The sequence below is a fragment of the Cnephaeus nilssonii genome, assembly GCF_951640355.1.
Source record: "Cnephaeus nilssonii genome assembly, chromosome: 9".
Taxonomy (NCBI): Eukaryota; Metazoa; Chordata; class Mammalia; order Chiroptera; family Vespertilionidae; genus Cnephaeus; species Cnephaeus nilssonii.
The window spans coordinates 39,095,734-39,116,643 of NC_137080.1; the positions used below are offsets into that span (position 1 = coordinate 39,095,734).

The window sequence follows — 20,910 nt, forward strand, 5'->3', positions numbered from 1 at the left end:
TGAGAGCAGCAGGAGAGGCCGTCTCAGAGCCCTCTGGGAAAGTCCACGCTACAGATGGGCAGGCTGTGGGAGCTTGTGTTGGCGGTGGAAAAATGGCACTGGGCGGCAATCTCGGTCCTTGAGTTCGGCTTGAAAGAATTCAGAGCCAAGGAACTTATGGGGAAGTTTAGAAAGTGACCGAAGTAGTAAAAGGGCCCTTGGAGCTTAGAAGAAAGAGGGGGAGAGATATGCATCTTGAGGAAAAAGGGAGGAGAGGCGCTAGGGCATACTCCAGGAAAGAGAGCATGCCCTGGGGAAAGCAGGGAGTGGGGAAGGGAGCTGGATGCTCCAGAGAGAGCTTTTATCTGAAGGCCTCAGGGCAAGATCTCAATAGAGCATATTTCCCCAGTGTCTCCTGGGGGGCGGGGAGGGGGGGGGTCTCCAATGAGTGGTTGGTGTCAGGGGGTCATTAGTCAGTGCAGCAGGTCCTGATAAGGTGCGTTACTTCTTACTTCGTCTGACTGCTGCTTCTCTCTGCCTGGAGCCTAGATGTCACCTTCCAGGAGTTAATGCTTCAGGGAGTGGTCAGGCAAGGGCTTGTAGTTTTGCCTGTTGCTAGGCGCCTGGGGCTCTCCGCCCTGGTGACCCTCTGCACCTGGCCCACGGTTCTGCCCTGCTCATGCTGTTTAACTGCCTGCTCCACTTGCATTATAGGAAAGGAGAACTTAGGAAGTATGTTACAACTACACCTCTTTAGACTACATTAGACTCCAAAAGCTGGGTCATGGTGCCAGGGGCTGGGTGAGGCTACGGGCCTGCAGGCACTCTGTGTGTTGCTGGTGGGAGAGCAGCCTGGTGCAGCCATCGTGGAGAGGAAGCAAGCACTGTTACTGTGGTGAGGGGAGCTGGTGGAGTCTGGAAGAGAGGAGAGGCAAGGCCTTACCGGATAACTCAGTTGGTTAGAGTATCGTCCCGATATGCCAAGGTTGCAGGTTTGATCCCTGTTCAGGGCACATACAAGAAGCAATTAATGAATACATAAGTAAGTGGGACAAATTGATGTTTCTCTCATTCTCTCCTTACCTCCTTCTCTCTTAAAACAAACCAAAAAAATGAGCCCTGGCCGGTTTTGCTCAGTGGATAGAGCGTCGGCCTGCGGACTGGGGGGTCCCGGGTTCGATTCCCGGTCAAGGGCACATGCCAGGGTTGCGGGATTGATCCCCAGTGGAGGACGTGCAAGAGGCAGACAATCAATGATTCCCTGTCATCATTGATGTTTCTATCTCTCTCTTCCTCTCCCTCCTTTCTGAAATAAATAAAAATGTATTTAAAATTTTTTTTTAAAAAAAGAGCCCTAGCCGGTTTGGCTCAGTGGATGGAGCGTGGGTCTGCGGACTGAGGGGTCCCAGGTTCGATTCCGGTCAAGGGCATGTACCTTGGTTGCGGGCACATCCCCAGTGGGGAGTGTGTAGGAGGCAGCTGAATCAATGTTTCTAACTCTCTATCCCTTTCCCTTTCCCTTCCTCTCTGTAAAAATTCAATAAAAATATATTAAAAAAGAAAAAGGGGGTGGGGTAGGCAAAATGTGGTGGATGCACCCTGGGATTTATTATGCAGCAGAGTGAAACAATGGGTTAGATGTGCCTATAGTGAGTGCCATGGATGGATCTTAAAAACCATTCTGAGTGAAGAAAGTATTCAAAATGAAATATATAGTAATGCCATTTATGAAATTTCAGTGTGTAAAGAACAGCAAAAACACATTTTACAAGAAAGCATACCAAGAAAGATACACATTACACACATTAGAATAGTTGGCTAAAGTCAGGGAGCACCTGTGAAATACGTGAAACCAACAGAGGAGAAAAAATAACCTGAAAGAGGGTACCGGTGCGAGGGCTTGTCCTCATGGGAAAACGTGTGGGCGTGCGTCCCCGTTCCACGCAACGGTGTGTTGGTGAATGTTTAACAACATGTTGGTAAGTGGCTCTCAAGGGAAAATAAACTCTGATTCACGGTGTTGACTGATTTCCAAGGTGAGACTACCCTGCTACGGCTGACTTCAAGGCTGATTTTCAAAGACACTTTGGGAGACGCACCCTTGTTGCTCCCCTGAGTCTGCATGATGGAGTTTACCATTTCCTTCGCTGCTCCCTGCTCATCAGTGTCGCCAGTAACAGTAACTGTTTGAAGGCCAAAATCTCTATGTCCCAGATAAGGCAGAACTTCAGTGGGAAGTCACAGCACACCCTTTGAGGCTCATGGACCAGGCACTACCACCCCAACTGAAATCTATTTTCTTCTTCGTTCCTTTTTTATTTTATTTAAATTCTTTATTGATTAAGGTATCACATATTTGTCCTCATCCCCCCATTCCCATCCCACACCCCTCCCCACACATGCCCCCCCCTTTTTTTTAAACATATTTTTATTGACTTCAGAGAGGAAGGGAGAGGAAGAGAGAGATAGAAACATCAATGATGAGAGGGAATCATTGAATGGCTGCCTCCTGCACGTTGGACCAAGACCGCAACCCAGGCATGTGCCCTTGACTGGAATCGAACCTGGAACCCGATGCTTTATCCACTAAGCCAAACCGGCTAGGGCTCTTCTTCGTTTCTTGAAAAATGGTAGTTATGTTTCTATCTCCCCAATCATTATTGACAAAATAAACCACAAATTATCCCCCATATGTCTACTTTTTTGTTGGTTGAGAAATGCAATTAGCACCATATTTCCTAGGAAGAACAGCTATTTCTTTGAAAGGATTAACCATTACTGGTAAAAGGACTAGATAGGCCTCTACCTGAAAAGGAAAATGGGAAGGGGAGGGGGGGGGCTTGCAACTTAGTTCAGTATCTGGTTAAAACTGCAGTCTTACTTCCCCACTCTGACTGACGTGGGTGGAGCTGCACAGCCTAACCCCAGGGCCCCGCCAGGACTGACTTGGGAGGAGCTTCGGAGCATGTCCCAAGGCCCCGCCCAGACTGATTGGGGCGGAGCAGCAGGGACCCTCAGGGGCCCGCCACAGGAGATGTATAGGTCAGAGCCTCCCCAGGATTGAGTTCAGGCTTTGGATCTGGAATTCCCCCGGACTAGCAGATCTGCGAAATAAAGGTTAAACTTTCCTCCCTCAGAGCGCTGGCTGATCGTTCTCCCGTGCATTCTGCCACAACATAACCAAGTCAGAACTTTAAAATGTTCTTCCTTTAAAAACTGCAAACATACACCAGCAGCATTTCCATACTTCTCCGGGAAAACAAGAACCATTAAAAAAATTCTTCCTTGTCGTGCCATCAGAGGAGGGTCTCAACCTCATCACTATGGACATTCTGGCTCAGATAACTCGTCGTTGTGGGGGCTGTCATGTTTAGCAGCATCCCGGGTCTCTACCCACTCCATGCCCATGCCATCCCCAAAACCAAAAGTATCTCCACACACTGTCAAATGTACCGGTGGCAAAATCACCCCCAGTTGAGAACCACTGCATTAGAAATATCCAAATCCTTTATCTGAGGAGGCTTTGCCGGGACACATTATAAAGCAGCTGTCATTTGTGTCAAGTAGGAATGAGTGCGTTACCAGAGTTCATAAATCTTTATGAAATGCTTTTGTTTATGATCAGTTTTTGCCACAAGCTGTGACCAAACCAACATTTTCCATCATCAGATACCTTCTTAGTTTGAGTTTTTTTTTTTTTTTTTAATTTCTTTATTGATTAAGGTGTCACATATTTGTCCTCATCCCCCCATTCCCATCCCACACCCCTCCCCTTGGATGCCCCAACCCTCTGTTGAACTTAAGCATTGGTTAGGCTCATATGCATGCACACAAGACCTTTGGTTGATCTCTCCCCCCTCCCCCCACCCTCCCCTATCCTCCCTCTGAGGCCCGATAGTCCGATCGATGCCTCCTTGTTTCTGGTTCTGTTGTTGTTCATCAGACTATATTGTTCATCATTTCCCCTAGATGAGCGAAATCATGTGTCACTAGAGAAATACTTATAAGAACTGAATGTGAGACGAGCAATAATAGTTATGCTGACAGGCAAATGAATCAGTCTGTAGTGAGTTTCTTTCTGGACCAACAGTTCTTTTGAGACCCAATATCAATGTCCACCAGTTCCTCATGTGTACATGTCGGCACTGACCCCTCAGCTCTGGATGGTGGACAAATGGTGGTAATGCAGGTCCGACTCCCTCTGGTTTGGTCTCGGCCGGACCCAGGGGCACTGATTCACCCAGATCCAGGGGCCCACGGCCTCACCCGGACCCGGGGCCAGGCTCACCCGGATCCAGGGGCCCACGGCCTCACCCGGACCCGGGGCCAGGCCCACCCGGATCCAGGGGCCCGCGGCCCCCCCCGGACCCGGGGCCAGGCCCACCCGGGTCCAGGGGCCCGCGGCCCCGCCCGGACCCGGGGCCAGGCCCACCCGGATCCAGGGGCCCGCGGCCTCGCCCGGACCCGGGGCCAGGCCCACCCGGATCCAGGGGCCCGCGGCCTCGCCCGGACCCGGGGCCAGGCCCACCCGGATCCAGGGGCCCGCGGCCTCGCCCGGACCCGGGACCTTAGTTTGAGTTTTAAAAACAGATAAGTCTGGAATGGGTCCAATAGTTTCAAAAAGCCGTTTAGCCCTAGCTGGTTTGGCTGAGTAGATCGAGTATCAGCCTGCAGACTGAAGGGTCCTGGGTTCGATTCTGGTCAAGGGCCCATGCCTGGGTTGTGGGCTCGATCCCCAGTTAGGAGGTGTGCAGGAGGCAGCCGATCAATGATTCTCTCTCATCACTGATGTTTCTCTCCCTCCCTCTTCCTTCCTCTCTGAAATCAATAAAAAAATATTTTTAAAAAATTTATGTTCCTGGGTCTTCTGAAACCTGCGCTGGTTCTAGGCCCAAATAGCCCACTGCTTCAGGCTACAGACATTTCCCTTCTCTGTCAGTTAACCTGAGTTCTCAAGAATTCCTGGAGCCAGTCAGTCAGTCTTCCTGATGGGACATAACCTAATAAATCTATTTGAGCTGTCCCTTCCAGTGCCATGAAACAGCTCCCAGGAATCTACCCACTGACTTATGCAAATGACCTTTCCTTAGATGATGTATATTTGTGAGTCCCTTCTAATACTACTTTATATGTTTGTCCCTTTTATAACACTCTTGAGAATTAAAACAGTCTGATTCTTTATTCTCTTCATTGATAAAATCTGTATTTTCTACTTTCACCTGAAAATTAAACTCTCAGCTTATTGCCTGCCCTCCCCCTGGGGAGGTCACTACATTTTTTCTCGAAAGGGTCAGATAGCAAATATTTTAGGCTTTGTGGGCCACATAAGGTCCCTGTCATATATCCCTTTGTTTTGTTTTTAAAGAGAAATTTTTCACTTTATATTTTCTTTTTGTTAATCCTCTCCATTGATTTTTTTTTTTTTTTAGAGAGTGGAAGGAATGAAAGCGAGAGAGACAGAAACATCAGTGTAAGAGAGATACATCGATTGGTTGCCTCCTGCATGTGGGCACCCCAACCAGGGCTGAGGATTCAGTATGCAACCGAGGTCTGTGCCCTTCACTGGAATCGAACCCGGGACCCTTCAGTCCTCAGGCCGAGGCTCTATCCACTGAGCCAAAGTGGCTGGGGCATCCTTTGTATTTTTCAAACCCTTTAAAAATGTAAAAACATTGACTGCCATGCAAAAGGCCTCTGGTTGCCTTAGTTTATAACCCCTGCCCTAAACAATTAATTTTAAATGGGCCCTAACTAGCCTACTTGGCATTTATTGGGATTTTACTCATCCAGACTTCTGAAGAGAAACTGAAGGGGAACTAAAGTCAACATGTTGGTAATTCAGAAAGGCTGAGGAGAATGAGGTCTCCCAATGCTCCCCTAAGGCTACGAAGGGTGACCTTCCTGGGCTTGGTTTTGCCTTCAGAAGCCTAGACTCAGGGAAGCTGGCCATCAGGGATAAAATTGAAATAAAACACTAACAACAAAGCCAGTTTATGTTACACTGCCTCCCAGGCAGTGAACGTGGGAAACAGCAGGCTAGTCATTAAAACCCTCTCTGGACTTAGTTCCTCCTGCATACATCTCACTCATGCTCCTGAGGTCAAATTAAGCACAAATCAAGCCCAGGACAGAAATCCAGGCTGCGGTAGTGTCTCCAAGATATGGATCCTGATTGCTACAACATGGTTCAGCAGATTCCACAAATGATGAGAACTTTAATAAAAATGTCTGCTTTTTGAGCTAGCTCCTTCCCGCACCAGTAGAAAAACACGTTATTGTTAAAAAGCAATCCATTTATTTCATCACACTCTTTTTAGGCAATTTTAACTTTTTCCACCGTCGTAAGACCACTCTGTATTTTTCACTTTCAGTCTTCTCTTCAAACACTTTTTTCAGGAGAATCCTCATCACTACCACTGTTTCTGTTTCCTTATCTTCTCCAATTAGGAGATCCAACGTATCTCCCACTTTCACCTGAAATTTAAGAGACAACAGAGCCTTTATTACATCTGGGGAAATGCAGGCCAATGCAAACATCTCTGCTTTGGGTTTTCACCAGGTGATCATCACCCAGGGGCAGGTGAGAAAAGGTCCTGACTCCTCTGTAACAGTCACTTGGTTCCTAGGGCCACACTCAGCTGCCTCAAACACGTGCACCTCAATACCAGTCAGTGTCCTGCCTTCAGACCTAGACAACTGGCAGCTTGTGGACAGTCCCTGAGTGGTGTGACTCAAATACTCACCTCTATTTGGATGATTTAAGGACACATCTGAACGGGGGCATTTATTTAGATAACAATGGCAAAAGACAACAAGTGGGGCGCAGTCTTCGAGATTATGTGCATAGTGATTACGACATGCACTGAGAAGACAATTTCCAGTGTAACACTTTTCACGGGCTTCAATCCAGATGAGCTACAGGATCATGCACTAGGCAGTTTGCTGGGAGTCACTATGGAACAGTGCTCAGCTGTATCTCTTGGAGAAATGGAAAAAGCTGTATCTGCTTTTCTCGCACTGACTGGCCCCAGTGATGCCACATCATCAAGAGAAACAAGAAACAGAGACCAAAGGGATGGTTACCAGAAGGTGGGGGGAGGGAGGGCCCGCAGGGAATGTGGACAGGTGAAAAAGGTGAAAAAGGTGAAGGGGAATACGGTCAGTAATACTGTGATAAACTGGCATGGTGATAGATGATTACTAAAATTAATGAAGTGACACACTTTAAGGTATAAATGTCAAATCACTACATTGTATACCTAAAACTAATATAATATTATATACCAACTATACTTAAAAAAAAAAAAAAAGGAGACAGGACTCCTCAACTCACAAAGATGAATGTCACAGAAAAGAGGGTCAAGCTGGATGCTGACTCAGTAGGTTCAAAGGGCTGAGGGCAAACCCATTCCTGCCCAGATGGAGCTTTGGGTTGCGCTAGCACAGGGCATGCCTAGGGCATTCAGTCATTGTTGCCAGGGGGCCGAGAGCCCAGGATGGACACCTGGTCTTAGCAATGCCGGATCCAAGGGGATCTGCCCAGCAACCAAGGAAGGGGCTAAACTGACCCACATGCCATGTGCTTCTTCCACTAGAACACAAGCAGGGATGACCAGGGCCATCTCAGACGGCTCACCATTCTTCCAAGGGGAAGGGGAACCCCATGTGTGGGCCATGGACTTCAAGTGGACACACATGACCACTTAAAATCCTACTAGAAGGCTTCTGTTTAAGAGGCATGGTGCCAGATGCTGACTTTTACCTTATTTTCCAGTGACTGCTCTCTGAGGCAGTCATAATTTCATGCTTCTGGAACATCTGTTCTCCCACCCACACAAGGCTTTTGTAGGCACAACACTCGGTCTACAACATGGGACTGCACACCTGCTCTCCATGATGCCACACTGGTCAATCCAGACAGCCCAGAGCAGGCGGGTGAAAAACCCACACAGGGGCCTGTTTTAGACCATCAACTCTCTCTGCTTTGGGCTGAGAACCAGAAAGGCTCACACCACAGCCAGGCATGAAGACTGCTTCTCCCGCTAGGTTTGAAGGATGGACTGACCTAGGAATCACCTGGGGTGGGGGGATCCTCCTCTAGTTCTACTGGATTCAATAAAAAAAAAAAAAAAAACCACACAGCTCCAACTGTGTGGACACCTAATGTCCAAAAATACAAGGCTTGGGGATCTGTTTCATTAAAACTCATTTTAATTAAGTAATGTATGCATATGATAGGAAATCTAAAAGGTACAGAAGGACATAGAGGAAGGACACGCCTTCTTGTGTACCTTCTCATACACATACCGTGGGTGGCGTCTGCCCTGTAAGAGAAGAGCAGGCTCACATGTACCTGAAAAGCGGGAGGAACCGTTCTCCTCTCCCCAGCCTATCCCAGAAAGAGGAGAATTCAGGAAGGCTTCAATCCCCACACCTGGATCCACCGCACACTCCTGTCTGAATCAACAGTTACCCAGCACCTACAGCACTCTGGGGCCCAACCGGTTTGCAGCTCACAGAACAGCTCTGCTCAGCTGCAGGCAGCCGGGGTTACAGCTGCAGCATCAGGCAAGCGCCTGACCCTTCAGGCCAGCAGCCATGCACGGGGAGGTGTTCTTTATTCCTTGCAAGGCCCTGTCCTTCCTAATGTGGGAGACGGCACAGCAGACACAAAGCACACTGGGATTAGGGACAGTTCCAAATATCTACATTTCAAATCTCCCCTTAGCTGCAGTTACTATGGCTACCAGGTCTCCTAGTAACAAGGCAGTAGAATGTTAATACTGGCCCCTTCCTTTGCTGACCCTCAGGAGAAATCTGGAAGGCAGCCGAGATAACAGAACACCCAAGGCAGAATAAAGCAGCAGCAGTTAGGCTGAAGTTTACAATATCTCGTAGCAGAGGGAGAATAATAGACTTGGGGTGTTTGTAAATGAGACCCCAGCACAGGCACCGTGCAGCAAGGGGTCTTGCCTTTGGAACATGGCAGCTGGCGAGAAGGGGGCTGGACTACAACCCCGAAAAAGCAATTAAGGGTGGAGAAGGACCCGATCTCCGAAGCGTGGCCGTAGTGCCTGATTTCCTGCGGCTCACAGAGCAAGGACGACACCCAGTCTGCTAGTCAGGTGCCAGCAGAGGGAGAGGGGGCCTTGTGACTTGGCAGCTGACCCGAGCGCTGAGGACTCGCGCGCCGAGGAGTCCCCTAATCCTGTCCACGCTGATCCCGAAAGGGCTCTGAAGAAAGTGAAATATGAGAGAAGCTAAAATAAAAACAACTTCCAAAAGTGTGTCTAACTTCCCGGAACACTGGTTCCCTGGACAGTAGGAGGTAGATTATGTCTGCCAATGCCTCGGAGGTCTGTCTTCCTAACTTTTTAAGGGTCTTTGTCATTCATATTTTTGTTTTGTTGACTTTTACCTTCATTATTGTATTTTCCAATTATGAAAGGGACACATACTTGTAAGAAATTCAGAAAATAAGAAGCATGAAGAAAATATAACCCATAATGCCCCAAAGAATACTAGTAATATTAATATTTTAATTCTAGATGCATGTATTTATGTAATTTACTTTTACAAAAATACATATATTTAACAGAATAACAAATACGATTTATCGTAACAGTGGATACTGGAACTACATTTTCTAAGGGTCTTCTTTGGCTTCCAGTAGTGTTGACGTGGAGCTGTCAAGAGAGCATGACCCCTCCTGTGTGACAGCCGCCTGCACAGAGCAGGGTGCCCAGCAGGTGCTGGGGGAGGGGTGTCCTCCGCCTGCACAGAATTACACATCTGCTCAGGTAACAGCGGGCCAAAAAACCTCGCCATAGATCAATGTTTCTTTTTAGCCCGATTGTGATGACTGAGAAGTTTAAATAATAGATGTTTGCCAGTTCTGATTGTCATCTTAAAATTTTAAAGAGAAAAAGGGGAAGCTTCACCTCAAAGTCATTATGGCTGCAAAAGAGCAAGTGATCTGTGCGACTGAAGCCAGCTGGTGATTCTCACTAGCGTGACCAGGCCCCAGGGAGGCCTAAGAAATGGTAAGACAGACACAAGGATGCCCCAAGTAAGGAGCCCGAGGGGAAGTTAGGGGCATTAATTGAGTACTTGCAAAGCAACAGCCCAAAAGCTCTGGCTGTCTTAATATCTCACCGTTCTGCTTTTCTTCCATAATTTTTCCCCGTTCAGCCTGAGTTCACCTTTGTAGAATGCATCTTCCACTTTGCTTAAAAAAAAAAAAAAAAAAAGTCAAAGTGCTTTAAAATAGAAATATATTAAAAACCATTACACAAGTTTGAGAAACACACCTGCCATTAATGCTTATTCTGACAGTGACCTATTTCCCCACAAAATCTTCAGCCTGGGTGCTGGGAACGTGAAAGTCAACTGCTCCCTCATGTATCTAAAACAGGGAGACCAAGGGGTACTCCTAAATAGACGCTGACCTGCTGCAAAGATTGGCTAGTACCATCAGGCAGGTAATCAGCACCTTGCTGGGGCTTTCCAAGAGGGCTCGGCATGTGCACCAGCCATGTCAGAAAGGGGCCCAATTCTCCACCTGACTCCCTTCAAGGTGGCAGCTCCTGTGATTCTCAACCAAGAAATGAGCACTCCCTCCCCCTCACATACCTGCTCTGTGCTCTGACAGAAAAACCAGGCACCACACGTATGCTGAGGCCATTAAGAAAACCTCACTAGTCTGCACTGAGGTTGGGGAAACTCCAATCCCAGCAGTTGCTGATCTGTCTGAATTTAATCACTGAAGCAACTAGACCAGGGAAGGGTGCAGACAAAAATCAATGCCCTTTCTTCCTGATTCCAAGTGACTGACATCCGGGGTTCTGCTTAATGACAGCAGCAGCAGCTACTACACCGGGAGAGGAGAAGACCCCTTATGAGTTTGTCAGATTTTAGAGAACATTCAACAAATCCTAATCGGGTTGCCTATGGGCTCAGTCACCTTTATGAGTCCTTACGCTCCATAGATTGAAAAAATTAAACTATGCCATTAAGTTACGTCATAAAGGTACAAATTGCATAAGGAAATCTTTCTGAATTTATCATTCATACCACAGTTCTTACCTTGAGTGCAATATGCACACAATGATTATTACAGGAATGAATGAATAATGAGGGTCACTATTCTTATATAATTATAGTCTAAGAGAGAATGAGAAATCTTAAAAGTTATACTTACTATCTCTGTGCACTACATATGAACACACACAGTATTTTCATCATTACAGGTAACATATATTGAGTACCTACTATGTGCCAGGCACTGCTATAAGTGCTTTAGATACATAGAGAAATACTCATTTAATCCTACCACTACCTTCTAGAGCAGGTTCTATTATCCTCATTTTAAAGATAAGGAAACTGAAGCACAGAGAATTTATGCCCAAGGTCATACACAGAATCAGACATTAGTGGTCTGGCTGCACAGCCTGCATTCTTTTCTTTCTTTTTTAATCCTCACCCAAGAATATTTTTTCCATCAATTTTTAGAGAGTGAAAGGGAAGGAGGAGGGGAAGGAGAGAGAGAAATACAATGTGACACACATCAACTGAATGCCTCCCGCACTCACCCCTAATGGGGCTGGGGAACCTGCAACCGAGGTATGTGCCCTTGACTGAGAATCGAACCCGAGACACTTTAGTCCACAGGCCAATGCTCTAACTACTGAGCAACTGGCCAGCGCCAGAGCCTGCATTTCCCCCCTAAATATATTTTTATTAATTTCAGAGAGGAAGGGAGAGGGAAAGAGAGATAGAAACATCAATGATAAGAGATTGTAACAGTGGATACTGCATGCCCCACACTAGGGATCGAGCCCACAACCCAGGTTTGTGTCCTGACCAGGAATCGAACCGTGACCTCCTGGTTCATAGGTCTACACTCAACCACTGAGCCACGCCAGCAAGGCCAGAGCCTGCATTCTTAACCACCATGTTATACTGCTTCCGTTGATTCTAAGAGGTATTTTTTCACGCTGCAGCATTTGTGAAATCCACGTGCATTTATGCTTACAATATACATCTTTTTTTTTTTTGCAGTATACATCTAACACTGTGATTCCTTTTCTCCTCAAAGATGTTATTAATGGTTCATCTTACAATCTTATGGGAGTTTTAGAAACAAGGAAATATGGCACATGGGATTTGCAGTCACTGGACTTCTTTGGGAATCAATTTTTTCGTCTATAGAATTGAAAGAGGTTTCCTCTAAGGTCTTTTCATATCTATGTTTATTCTTCACCACAATACTGATAATGCTATGTTAAAATAACCAACAAGAAGACAAGTGATTTTGTAATGAAATGCACATCATACTTACTTTCTGCCAATATCCAGGCCTGTCTTCAGGATAACATCGTACCGAAAAGACTGCACCACTTTCTCCAGGTCTTTATAGTCTTTGACCACACTGGGGTCATCCTCCAGCTCCTCTTCTTGCTCATCCACTTCATCATCACTCTCTTCATCAGAGTCCTCTTCAGCTTCGACTTTCTGCAGAGTCTTTTTAGTGGATTTTTTAGAGCTTATATTACTTTTGAGCCTTATAGAAAATGGGAAAATATATTCTGGAGCTATTAAAAGTCCTGGGAGTCTCAGTGAGAAAATGTTATGGAAAAGTGTTTTATAACTTGGTGCATTTAGTTTGGTACTAGAAAAATAGAAGTACCGATTCCAGGAAGCACAGAGTTTGTGTGAAGGTGTCCCTCGTAGCGTTCCCCAGAGTCCAATCCAGGCATCTGGTTTTCTTAAAATACTGGTGGGCAATCTGACACTAGTCATAGCCATGGTGCATATAACCTGCAACAGACAATGACTCAGTTTTACTTCACAAGTGCCGTGTCCTGGCATTCTTACAACACAAACCACACACACCACGAACGCTTTATACCTAGGACTGTACTGAAGCTCCCCTACAAAAGGCCGTATCGGTTTGCATGTACGAAGGGCCATGCGTGTACCATGGTCAGTCTTCAAGCTGCAATTAATGTGCTTACCTCATCGGGTGGCCATAAGGGTCACACTAGACACTAATATCTGTGAAAACACTGGTTCTGCTCTTTCCAACCCCTCAATTAGCTTGATACTGACTGCTACTGAAAAATATTAACAATAGTTCTCGATTTTTTTTTTAAAGAAAAATCTCATGGAGCGAAAGACTACTGACATAGGGCACATCCATACACTACTGACTTTGCCAAGAAAAGACACCAGAGCATGACTTCCTAAAACCCAGAGTGAATCTCTAAACTTTATTTCAGCCTCCAACCCCAGCAAAACAGAGCTAGGAATGAACCAACTGGACAGGTGTACATTTTACCACCTTTTACCTCAGACATCTTCCCACTGTTTGCAGAGGCACTGGCTAGCAGAGAAAAAGGAGGCTTGGAGACCCACAAGCTAGGACTAGGTAATTGTTTCCTGAGGCACGGAGGTGCCGACATGCCAGAGAGCAACTGATGCCTATAGTACCTCAAAGGCAGCAGAAACTACATTATGATGATGGTAGCAGACTTTCCCCATGCACATCATGGGGAAAGTTTTATAACTTGGTGCATTTAGTTTGGTACTAGAAAGTTTTAACTCCATGAATAGTAATGCGAGAAGGGTTGTCATGTGGTCAATACCCGCAGACTTCAAGTCTGCAAATGACTTTGCGCCAAGGCTATCCTTTCAGACTGATCTGGTCATGATTCGCACGACTTTTCCTTCTTTTTAAAAAAAATATATTTTTATTGATTTCAGAGAGAAAGCGAGAGGGAGAGACAGAAACATCAATGATGAGAGAGAATCATTGACTGGCTGCCTTCTGCACGCCCCCAACTGGGGATTGAGCCCACAACCTGGGCATGTGCCCCAGACCGGAATCGAACCTGGGACCCTTCAGTCCGCAGTCTGACACTCTATCCACTGAGCCAAACCAGCCAGGGCTCCTTCTTACTCTCCATTCATCACAAAGCTGACAACAGCAATTACCTGTAAGCCCACTCAACAGCTCATAGCTAGCTACTTCTAAATTATATTTGTTAACATTTTGGGCCTTATTTTTGTTGGCATGAATGAGGCAGACTACAGAAGCTCAACTCTATATTTTAGTATTCTTGGGACCCCAATGTGAGTTGTAAATGAGAAATAAAGCAGGTTCAATCTGAGGGCTGTTTTTCAGCACAACTATAATTTGAAATGATTTTTAAATGCTACAAAATCCCTCGAGTATTCTAAAATACTGACTAGAAACTACTTGAAGCAACTTAAAGAGAAATACTGATATTTATACACGTGGTCTATCTAATATAATACAGAACAGACAATCATTCATAGAAAGAACTTTAAATTTTATATCAGCAGTGATAAGGGAGAAAATAGTTTATGGCCCACTACAATCAATCTTTTTTAAAGTTACCTAATGATGAACTACTTTTTATTTTACCAAGTAAAATATTTTTTACCCTTTATTTTGCCAAGTAAGGATTTTTAGTAGTAATGTAATTTTTATTTATTTATTTTTTTTGTAGTAATGTAATTTTTAAAAGAAAAGAGATTTCAATTATTATATATGAAATACATTTTCATGGTAGAAAATTTGAACCCTGGCTGGGTAGCTCAGTTGATTGGAGCATCATACGATACACCAAGGTTTCGGTTTCAATCCCCGGTCAGGGTACATACAAGAGGTAAACAATGAATGCATAAATGAGTAGAACAACAGGTTGATGTTTCTCTCTCCCTCTCTCCTCCTTTCTTTCTCCCTTCCTCTCTCTTTCTAAAAAAATAAATAAAATTTGAAAAAAATCAAAGAAAAGTCAAATTACCAATCATCTCTATGATACTACTGTTAACATTTTTGGTATATATTCTGCACAGTGTAAAATTTTAAGAAAAATAATTCCCTTACTAGCAGGTCCTCTCATACCTAACCACTCAGCCAAAACACACAGGAAGGTTAACCATAAGTGGCCAGAGCTCTCTATCATCAGTCTCAGGAATTCTGTGTTGGGCTTAAGTTCTAGACTCATTAGAATTTATCCAGGTGATGTCTAAGTTATGGGCTAAGACAGCCTTGGTTGAAATCACCCCCTGCTGTTGGCCCTAGACTAGACTGGTTTATAAGATGCTCATGTGGAAAAGATGAAGACTAACATTAATAATAATGATTTGCCCATCTCTAAGTCAGTGTTTTTTAAACTGTGGGTCATGAACCATTATGAAAATGTCTACTTTTTAAGAGCTACAACTGAAGGGTACAGAGAATATTACAGTGCATTACATGTAGTAAGAGTAAATACTGCTAATAGTGCTTCATGAAACTTGTTACATTTACTCACATACGTATATATGTACACACACACACACACACACACACACACTGGGTCATCATGAAAAATGCATTTACTGTGGATCACAATAAACAAAAAGTTTGAAAACACTGGTCTAAGTGACTTCAGCAAATTATTTTCTGCTATCAGGTACAATGCCGAAGGCCATGTGTATGCCTTGGAGCTCAGGCCTGGCTTCCTGTTCCATTCCAATTAACAACACTCCCAGAGCTGTTCCTGTCTGCAGAGACCGCAGAGGCAGCCTCTCAGGGATAACTAACTCTGTGCAGCCCCTCATTTTACAAAAGAATACAAATGAAAACTGGACCACTTTAACAAGGTGCTAAGTCATACAGCTAGTCAGTGATATAGCCAGGATTTCAATGACAAGTCTTCTTAACACTCACTAATTACTATGGGTCAGGCATTGTTCTACATATTAACTCATTTACCAGTATTCCTTCCAACAAGCCCATCTAAGTTACATGGTCACACAGATACTAAGTGGACTCAAACCCAGGCTCCCTGGCTCCTAATCCAGGCTCTTCACACCCATGCTGAACCGCCCAACAATCTTCTGACTCCAAATCCAGTGCTCTTTCTGCTCCACCAGTGGTTCCCAACCTTTTTTTGGCTGTGCCCCACCTAAGCATCTCTAAAATTCTGATGCCTCCCCCCACCTTGTGCCATAAATTTCTTGTTATTCAAAAAGTGAACTATTCTTGTGGAGGAAGTCTAAAAGGCCATTAACTTGGTCTAATAAGCTTCCAAAGAACATGCATCCATGAAAGAGAAAAATAAAAGAACGAAAGGACAGTTGAAGTACTGAGAAAGAAGTCACTAAGAAATTGTTAAAAAAATAATAATATGAAGTGATATGAAAAAATAGCAAATAAAGTTTCAAAACATGAGAACTGAAATGCATAAGTATGTCACAATATATATTTATATACTGTATATAAGGCCCCTAGAACCATAAGAAATGCAAAAAATTCACTGTTAATAACTCATTCTTGAATTACCCCCTTAAAAATCAAATTGCCCCCGTGGGGCATGTGTCCCACGATGGGAGCCACTGTGCTACACCATCACATTTCTCATTTTCTTTAGACAAAAGTTAACCTTCACTGACTGTAATACTAGAGAGAATGAAGAGTTTCAGGAATAGTGGAGTGGAAGTGTCATGAAATCCTAAGAGGAGACATACTTGGGGAGGGAAGTCCTCTCTCCGTCAGTCCCTGGACTCCCACATACCCCATCCCAGAATGCTGCTGTTATACCACACTGTTGTCTCTGTGAGGAATGCCTGGATATGATGGTGCTCTCTGCATACATCACACATAGTTAATAGTTCCCTACACTAGGAAACTTTTACTAGCACAAAATAACTTTAAAATCATACTCATGTAATTACAATAAACTTAACCAAAATGGCAAGGCAAGCATTACCTCTGATTCTGCCCAGAGCTTTGAAATTCAGACTTGCAGCAGTTGAATGTTGACCCGGTCAGGGTACCTGCCCAGGTTGCGGACTCGATCCCTGGTGTGGGGCATGCAGGAGGCAGCTGATCGATGTTGTTTCTCTCTATTCCTTTCCCTTCCTCCTCTCTCTCTAAAAATATCAATAAAAACATTTTAATTTTTTTTTTAAAGAAACCCAGATTCTGCCTCAAGAGTTTTGAAACTGGTCAGAGACGTGGGAGTGCCAGAGGAGAGGGCTAACAAAGCAGTGCTGGTGAATACTGGGGTTCGTTGTATTTCATTGAAAATAAGGATTATACTACTGAAAAAAGTTTCTATCCTTTTAACATGGCCTCCTCTCTTCCAGGCTCCACACAAAATCCAGGCTTCTCCTCCACCCTCCCTGCCCACACTCACCGTGCCCTTTTCCAAACTCATGTTTGCACCAATGCTGTATGTCTTTTATACTATTCTTATCTCCTAAGGGTAGTGACAGGGCAGGAACTGTGTCCCATTCCTCACTCCATCCCCGATCTGCTCAGCACATACAAAAACCAGTGAGTACTGAAGATTCACTTTCAAGAAATGAAATGAGCATCCGACCTATTACTACATCCACTCATATGCCAAGTGGGCAGTGAGGTCTACACAAAACACAGTCCTTGTCAGGAAACTGCCATGTAAGTGGAATGTGGCTGTCAGAGAACATTAGTGAAAGCTGAGGTCCAGAGGAGGCTGTTCTGGCACAGGCTGGAGCCAGAGCCGGGAGGGATGCCTGAGGAGAGTCCTGATGGCAAAAGTGGCCGAAAATGGAGCTTTGGGGAAACAGCAAGTTACAACAGTAATTTTTCACTTTCTAGCGAACCATTCTCATCAGCATGCTGTTATTTCTCATTCAAAACAAACCAACGGACCTCTTAACCCCACTACCCTCCAGCTGCTCTTTCTTGCTCCTCTTTACAACAAAACTCCTCAAAAGGGTCGTCTATACTCTCTTCAGTGCCTCTCATTTCTAAATCCAAAAGGTCAGTTGTTTGCCCCCGTCTTATCTTACTTTCTCAGTAGCATTTGAAACAACTAATCACTCTTCTTTTCCACTTGGTTTCAGGACACCTCATTCTCGGCTTACCTACCTCACCTGCTGCTGCTTTTCGACACTTCTTTGCTGCTTCCTTCTCTTCTCCCTGACATCTTAATGTTGGAGGGCACCAGGGCTCAGCCTCCGATCCTCTTCTCTTCTACATTCACATCATCCAGCTCGATCAGTTTTGGCAAATGTTTATCAAGACACCAGGCATCTCCATGGCTTTAAATACCACCTAAATGCCAACGACTCCCTAATCTATATCACCATTCTGGACCTTTCTTTCAAACTCCAGACTTGTATGTCTGTGCAGAACAGTTAATATAGTAGGCCTGAGACTGCTTTCCTTGGAAAGCCTGCTTGCAAGGTGGCCCCTGACTGGTGTGTGGGAACTTGGATTTCAGGGGAGTTCTCACCATTCACAGAACGGACAGGAGTGGCTCACTGGGCCTAATCTGTCTATACAAACAACTTGATTTATGCTGAATACCTGCTTTCCTTCTGGGAGTCTGGAATTTTGGTCCATTCTCGATAGAAGATACCCTATGTGACTAAATCTTAATAAAAACCTGGGGCCTCTCTAATGAGCTTTCCTGATAACATTTCCCATGTGGTCACAATGTGTTGCTGGAAGAATTAAGCATGTCCAATGTGACTGCACTGGGAGAGGACTCTTGGCTTGGAAGACTGATCCTGGTTTCCTCCAGTCTGTCTCATGCATCCTCTCCATTGCTGGCTGTGCTTCGTATGCTTTTGCTGTGACCCACAGCTGAGTTCTACAGAGTCTTCCTAGTGAATCAATGAAGCTGGCGGTGGCCTTGGGAACCCCGGACACAACATCCAATTGCCTATTCCATATCTCCAGTTCAGTGTGTGAGTGTGTAACAGGCACCTGAAGCAACTGGTCCAAAAACAAACTCCTGATATATCCCCAGTCCCAAATCTGCTTTATCTGCAGCCTTCCCCACCTCAATCAGTGACAACTCCACCCTTCTAGTTGCTAAGAACTAAAGCTTCCAGTCATTCTCGACCCTTCCCTTTCCTTCAGGCCCATATGCATGATTATCAGGAAATCAAGTTCCAAAGCTCACCATTTCCACTGCTACCACAGATTCAGGCCACCTCATCTATCACCAGGGTTACTACAAAGGCTGTTTAAGAGTCTGTTCTCCATAGTGGTCAGTGATTCTTTAAAAAAGTAATTTACACCAGGTCACTACTTTCCTCAAAACCCTACGAAAGCACCTAGAAAAGCAAAATCCCTGCCATGGCCTAAAGCCCTTCTGTAACCTGGCCCCTCCATGTCCTCTCTGACCTCATGTCTTACCTCTCTGGCCCTTGCTCACTCAGCTCCAGCCACCCTGGCCTTCCTGATGCTCCTCATACACAACAGGCACATTTCTGGGGAGTCCTTTGTTCCAGCTGCACCTAGAACACTCTTAACCCCAGGTATCAGCATGGATAACTCATCTTCACTTCAATGAGGTCCACTCATTCTAACTCTATTTAATAGGCATCTTCCCCTCCCTATGTCCCCTTATCTGCTCCACTTTCTTCCCCCATGGCACTTAGTACCTGCTATCATTATATAACTTACTGGTGGTTTTTTTCATGTTGGTTTTTTTCCTGTCTCCCCTACTAGGATAAAAACTCTACAAGGGTAGGGATCTTCACCTGTCCTACTTCCTCTGCTGAATCCTAAGTGCCCAGAATAGTACCTGGCACGTGGTAGGTGCTTAATTACTGTGGAATGAAAGTAGATCAGGAGATCTGGAATATTGGGAGTCCGAAAGAGAAGCAAGACGCGGCTGGATGGACGGGCCCAGAAGCTAGATCTCCAAAGGCCTTGTATATCTTAGATCTCCTTGGACTTGACCCAGAGGGCATGGGAACCATAAAAGGTCCTAAGTAGGTAAGTGACCAGAGAGGAGTATTTTAAAAGATTTCCTTGGCGACACGTGACGGAGCCTAGGGGTGCTCTAGGCAGTTAGCCCGACGGCGGTTTCGGGTGAGATGTTCAGGAGAGATACAAAATCTGTGAACTAACCGAAGGCTGTAGAGGCAACGCTGTCCTTGACCTGCGGGAACCGGTCCAGTTCCCGAGCCTGTTCGCTACTCCATCAGGAGAACCTGGTCTAACTGCTTGCAGGTTTATTGCCGTTAAAAATCCTCCCTTCTCCTGGAGACCAGAGGCGGACCGACTGCAGAGACGAGGTCGGGTTCTCCTCGCGCCCTCCCCACGCCCGCGGGCTGCGCGCCTTCCCGGGTCCTCAAGGTCAAGGGGAACTGAACACTAGCGTCCTCGCGCTCCCGGTCTGCGTCGGGGGACCGCAGGAGGAGCCGAGCGTGGGGGCGGGCAGTTTCGGCCCGCCGGGTTCCCACGGCCCCTCTGGCCCCCGGGGCGTCCCGAGGCTGGCCGGGCCACGAAGCGGGAGACTCACGCGGAGATCTGGCAGAGGCGCGGGCGGGGCGGAGGCGCGCGCCGAGCCCCAGTTCCCCCAGTGCGCGCGGTGAAGCAACAGAGAGGGGTCACGGGCCGGGGGCGCAACACCCCCGGCAGGGACGCAGTTACCTGGACGTCAGAGCCGCTCCCCCCTCCCCCCGCAGCCGGGCCGACCTCCGGCCTCCAGGCACCGCCCTGCCCGTGCCCCGCCCCTTCCGTCGGCGCAGGCGCGGCGAGAACGGGCCGGGCAGGACGCACGGGCGCGGCGGCGGCGGCGGCGGCGGCGCAGCGACCCCTGCTGGAAGCTGCGCCTCGGAGGACTGCGCGGGAGGGCAGCCGGAGGGACACGCCGCGCTCGAGCCGAGCGCGGAAGCCAGCGCGGAGTCGTTACACGTGGCCGAAGAGAGCTTAGGTTAATGCAGAGGGCCTGGAATTCTCTGGCGTCCTAACCCTGTGGAACGTCTTTGAGAATTACAGGCCGTGATCTTCAGCAAAATAGATACACTGCCAGAATTGACTGAGAATGTAAAGGAAGTTCAGAACATCTTTTCAGGAATAAAGCGATGAACCCTGGCAGGTATGGATCCATTGGTTGGATGTCCTCCCGC

General features: G+C 46.2%; 1 protein-coding gene across 6 annotated transcripts; it reads right to left on the minus strand.

The window, feature by feature from the left end:
- Positions 1-6,214: 6,214 nt before the first annotated feature.
- On the minus strand, positions 6,215-20,495 carry MTRES1 (mitochondrial transcription rescue factor 1). Of its 6 annotated transcripts, none has more exons than XM_079780515.1 (5): positions 20,301-20,495; positions 16,764-16,926; positions 12,320-12,798; positions 10,135-10,207; positions 6,215-6,453 (listed from the first exon to the last, which is right to left on the minus strand). In XM_079780515.1, exons 3-5 carry the CDS (start codon positions 12,784-12,786, stop codon positions 6,274-6,276), a joined length of 720 nt encoding a protein of 239 aa, XP_079636641.1. In that variant the 5' UTR covers positions 12,787-12,798; positions 16,764-16,926; positions 20,301-20,495; the 3' UTR covers positions 6,215-6,273. The 6 variants fall into 6 exon arrangements, with proteins under 6 accessions (XP_079636641.1, XP_079636639.1, XP_079636640.1 ...); XM_079780513.1 differs by having other exon boundaries at positions 19,907-20,495; XM_079780514.1 differs by lacking the exon at positions 20,301-20,495 and adding an exon at positions 17,909-19,900.
- Positions 20,496-20,910: the final 415 nt, after the last annotated feature.

Coding starts and splice junctions, on each gene's coding strand:
- MTRES1 (XM_079780517.1), bottom strand. CDS start 12,786: ATGGCTATGACTAGTGTCAGATTGCCCACCAGTATTTTAAGAAAACCA. Junction 10,208..12,319: donor GGCCTGGATATTGGCAGAAA/GTAAGTATGATG, acceptor TTTTTTTTTAAG/CAAAGTGGAAGATGCATTCT. Junction 6,454..10,134: donor TATGGAAGAAAAGCAGAACG/GTGAGATATTAA, acceptor CTTAAATTTCAG/GTGAAAGTGGGAGATACGTT.